At 34.7% G+C, this 5152-nt stretch overlaps 1 protein-coding gene across 8 annotated transcripts in view; it reads left to right on the top strand.

The window, feature by feature from the left end:
* The window catches only part of LOC113802825 (glutamine--fructose-6-phosphate aminotransferase [isomerizing] 2), a 40108-nt gene that overhangs the window by 33588 nt on the left and 1368 nt on the right, over window positions 1-5152 (top strand). For 6 of the 8 annotated variants that reach the window (XM_027353461.2, XM_027353463.2, XM_027353465.2 and 3 more), the window contains 6 exons: window positions 3323-3483; window positions 3598-3840; window positions 3945-4174; window positions 4281-4536; window positions 4688-4801; window positions 4915-5043. In XM_027353461.2, the coding sequence (XP_027209262.1) occupies window positions 3323-3483; window positions 3598-3840; window positions 3945-4174; window positions 4281-4536; window positions 4688-4801; window positions 4915-5043 (1133 nt within the window). Of the gene's footprint in view, window positions 1-2896; window positions 2906-3322; window positions 3484-3597; window positions 3841-3944; window positions 4175-4280; window positions 4537-4687; window positions 4802-4914; window positions 5044-5152 lie in introns of all 8 variants that reach the window. The other 2 variants (XM_027353462.2, XM_070134607.1) reach the window with 1 other exon arrangement.

The raw sequence follows: 5152 nt of genomic DNA on the forward strand, positions 1-5152 counted from the left end.
TGAATAACAAAAATTCTTCACTAAAATTATCTGTCTTTATGTGACCCTTGGTAACTGTCATATCCGTTATACCAATTTTTCGTATGTTTGGAATATGAATGTCATGTAACTAATTCTGTCTTGTTCTTTTTATGTCCCTGTGTTATTCTGTAGTTTGTTCTTGAGGTAGATTTGTCTCGTTTCATCGTATCACTTCATTCGGTCTTACTCTTGTGTTTCTTTCCCTTAATTATTATTTCTTGCTTTTTACACATAAATGTTTTTGTTTTCTTGCTGTTTTGTTTCCCGTTAAAAGTCAACATTTTTGGCTATGCACTTGGTTGTCCAATTGGGGTTGTCAAGTATTTGGTCTTTCACAAGATATGAATTGTATTAATGTGTTGTAGCAATTTTTATAATATGCTTGATTTTAGATGCAGAGAATTATGATTTTTTAAAAGTTTAGGTATATGCATAGATAGTCTTGCTTATCTATCTCATTAATAGTAAGTAGATTCATGAAAATATAAGAATTTCATAAATTTTTTGTTACCTGATATCACTAGATTTGGTATCAGCCATTTGGAAAATAATTTGCAGATTAATTTTTAACAACCATGCTTAAAGTATTTTAGGTTTCATATTGCATCATATTTTTGTTATTACTTAGCAGTTGATTATTTGAGACTAGAAAGTTAGGAAATAGTTGTACAGTGTAGAGAGATGCATTGACATTTTAGTTAAAAAGCATATTTTATCCTTTTTAACATCCTGTGGTTAATATCCTTCTCTTTTAGAGTTGCTCTAACATCATGAATAGCCAGCACAGATGTTCAGGCTTTATTTGAGTTTAATGACTTAATTAACCTTTTCATTTTCCAATCTTCTGAAACCTCCTCCATCCCGTCGGTCCTGATGATAGACTTAGAAGGTAATGGTTCCCTCTCGTTCTGTTCTTCATCCCTTTCTATTTTTTCTCCCTTTCTCTCTTTCTATATTTGTTTTACATTTGTTTCTTTTTATTCCTTTTCTTTATTCTACCCAAGATGGGACTTCTGCACACTGGTAATTTCTCTTCTGACAAGTTGAACTGGATTTGATCACAACTGGCATTTTTTCCATGTTAGTGAAGGCCATTGTCGTCATTAACTTGGAATGAATATCTGCTGATCAATATGCAAGTTGCAAGTGGCAGATGAAGATTTGCGGAAAAGTGTAGATGTTTATCATTAAATATTCCCCAAGATCATTTTTTTTTATATAATACTCAATAACTGTTTTTCTTTTTTTCTTATTCCATGCTTGAAAGCTAGTCTCTGATGCAACAGCTATAGAATAGGGAAAAAAATAGGGCAATTGTTCATTAATTCACCTTAGTTTTCTCTAAATGATCTAGGATCCTAGTAACACACTAAACATTGATGTGTTAGGTTGCCGTTTCCCAAGTTTTGTAAATATGTTTGTCATCTGTAAATAGTAGTAAATGGGAAACAATGAAAAAAATGTTATATAGGAAATATTCAAAAGATAGAAGGTAGTGTAATGTTCAAGAGTAGTATAGTTTGTATTTTAGATTTAGATTGTGTTGCATAATATTCGTGTCTGTTGTTGACTTTGTAAATAATGTGTATCTTTGTTTCCCCTTCAACCCAACCCAATCCTACAACCTTAGCTCTTCCTAAATCAGGTAATATTTTTTTTTTTCTTTTGATCCATGAGAGGGTGAATAGGTGAATGAGTGAATGAGTGAGTAAGCAAGTGAGCGAGCAAGCAAGTGCAGTGAAGTACACATGTGTACTTATGTTGAAAGTCATTTCATTGACATCAGTATTTTTTTATTTTTGTTCCATTTTTTGAAGAATAAATTAATAACCATACTTCATTTTGATAATGATTCACATGCTTATATATATAATTATGTCTTATTTAGAATATGAAAATATATTTGAAATGATATTATATTTTATTATGAACTGTAGCATGGCTTATTTCATGAAAAGGATAATTATTATTATCATTATTGTTTAATTGACTACTGACTGACATTCTGTAGGATTTTTCAATTAATATTTTTTCATAATATGAATTGATTATGGAAACTAACATTGTTTTTCTAAATCTATTATTATATAGTAGTGGCATACTTTATAGGAACTATACTTAAATATTTCTATTACTTTTCAAGGACACTTTGAATGGGCAATTAAATGAAGTAATGAGGAGTATAATTAATAATTGACATTGTACTAAACTTAAGAAACTTATTACCTCATAGAGATGACATAGTACTTAGCCATACTTATATCAGTAGTACACATGTAAGTTCAACATTCGTTTATCTTCTTGAGAAAAGTAACACATCTGAATGATGTATACAAATGCAGTTTCAGTACTCATACTGAAACAATTGGAACACTTATCTGGGAATTTGGCTTTATCAAGAATCTATATAATGTTTAATAAGTGGCAGCCTTGATGCGACTGCATGTACCTACGGCATCACACCGTAACACAACTTCTGCAGTTGTAATGCCAGAGCTCCCTGTGTTTATTTTTAAGTACATATAGTGTAGATGTCACACTGCATGACACCCTGAATTCCTTTGCTCTCTCCATGACATCCAGCATATCCAAGTTTCAAACCTATTCGACCTTTAGAAAGCATGCAATCCCTCCCTTAACCTGTAGCACACATGACAAGACTAACAGCTAAAGTAGTAGGTTTTGACTATCACTGAGTTAGCCGTGTGTACCATTATTGTATTATCTAATCCATTTTGACCAATAATTTTATGTTTTCTCCCCCATCCTCCCTCCCACCCACTTCTCATTTTCATTATGGTTGGCTTCCGTCTCTGGTCGTCCTGCTGCATGACATCACAACCCCTCATATCCTTCTCTCCCTCATATCCAACAGACAACCAAGGTAAAGTATACTAGAATATGTGCTTGTATTTTCTCACATTCAGTTTTATTCATGTGTTCTATTATAAAAGTCACAGTGAGTGGATCCACATTTTGCAACATTTATTGTTAATTTTATGCCGTCTGCTTTTGATCTTCGGCTTGTTTAAGTTTTTGTATAAGTAGTAGAAGTTATTATTATTATTTTTTTTTCTTTCTTTCTTTTTTTTTACATGAGCCTCCTTTTTATTTGCTTTTATTTTGCAGTGCTTTTTCTTGAAATTCAGTTGTTTTTTCATGATCTTTTTATTTGTTGTTGTCCTCATGCTATTTATTCTTGAATTTATTTTGTTGCTTAAGAAGCCATTCACTTGGAACCTTTCTCTACAACCAGAAAATGTTAAAAATAAGCCTCTTCAAAACCATTAATACCCTACAGATCATCGTCCCCATGCCAATGACATCCCCGCAACAGGCTTCAATCGTACACAGTCCACCACAGAATTCCTTCCCTTGGGCGATGATAGGGAAGTGGAGTACTTCTTCGCCTCTGATGCTTCGGCTATCATTGAGCACACAGACCGTGTTATCTACCTTCTGGTGAGACCTGAATATTTCAACAAAAGTGAAAAATATTGACTATTTTATTGTCAAGAAATATCTTGGGAAGGATGGCTGTATTTTTAGGGTTAAGTTTTAATTTTTTGTATTCAGGATGACGACGTATCCAGTGTAGACACAGAAGGTGTTCTGAAGATCCATCGTCTCAAACGCTCTCTGGATGATACACATGCCCGTGAAATCACAACCCTCAAGATGGAGATCCAGCAGATCATGAAGGGCAACTTCTCCTCCTTCATGCAGAAGGAAATCTTTGAGCAACCCGAGTCTGTTGTCAACACCATGAGAGGACGCATTAACTTTGACCGAGAGACTGTTGTCTTGGGAGGCATCAAGGTGCATAGCTCTTCTTACAGGTTAAACTGTTTTTGAGAATATTTTGCAACAAATTATAAATAATTCTTGGTTTGACAATCATTAAATTTATTATTGTTCTGCAGGACTACATCAGCGAAATTCGCCGTTGTCGCCGTTTGCTACTTATTGCTTGTGGAACATCATACCACTCAGCTATTGCAACAAGGCAGTTGTTGGAAGAACTCACTGAACTCCCTGTTATGGTTGATTTGGCCTCAGACTTCCTTGACCGCAACACACCTATCTTCAGGGATGATGTGTGCTTCTTTATTTCACAGTCTGGAGAAACTGCAGATACTCTCATGGCTCTCAGGTAAGATCATAGAAAAAAAGTAAAGAAAAGAAAAGAAAAACATTTTATCTACATTTCTCAAGGATTTCTGTTCAGGAATATATCCCAAGATTTGCTATTATTTCAGATACTGTAAGCAACGTGGTGCCCTGATTGTAGGAATTACCAACACAGTCGGCTCTTCTATCTGCCGAGAGTCTCACTGTGGAGTACATATTAATGCTGGACCTGAGATTGGTGTTGCTTCCACAAAGGCCTACACTTCCCAGATGATTTCCCTTGTTATGTTTGCCCTCATGATCTCAGAGGACCGCATCTCAGCCCAGCCCCGCCGCTCAGAAATTATTCAGGGATTGCACAAGCTTCCAGAGCAGATCAAGGAGGTATGAAGTTCTAATGAGATTCCTAGATTCACTTTGCAGTATGACATATAATCTATGTGTAATTCTCTGATTTTGAAAGAGAATAAGCCAGCTTGTAGTTACAAATTTATTCTTATACTACTTAACAAGGTTTCTTGTACCTTCTTCACAGGTGTTGAGTCTGGATTCAAAAATCCAGGAGATCAGCAAAGAAGTATTTGAGAAGAAATCCTTGTTGGTTCTTGGTCGAGGCTACAACTATGCAACCTGCCTTGAAGGGGCTCTGGTATTTATTTAATATTATTTACTGTTAATGCTTTCAGACTTAGTTTTATTGATGCATTTTGTCAGGATTATGAATTTGTAATTAAAGTGACACTGATATCTTTGTTCTTACAGAAAATCAAAGAAATCACATACATGCACAGTGAAGGTATTCTAGCTGGAGAACTCAAGCACGGTCCTCTTGCCTTAGTTGACAGAGGCATGCCCATCATCATGATTTGCACACGCGACAATGTTTTTGTGGTCAGTATTACTTTTTTTTTGGAGAATTTAGTTCTGAAATGAAGATTTTTTTGGGGGGGGAAATCATATTAGGAGAGATGTATATTCATTCGGTGCTTTATGATCCACA

The sequence above is a fragment of the Penaeus vannamei genome, chromosome 2 (assembly GCF_042767895.1).
Source record: "Penaeus vannamei isolate JL-2024 chromosome 2, ASM4276789v1, whole genome shotgun sequence".
Classification (NCBI taxonomy): Eukaryota; Metazoa; Arthropoda; class Malacostraca; order Decapoda; family Penaeidae; genus Penaeus; species Penaeus vannamei.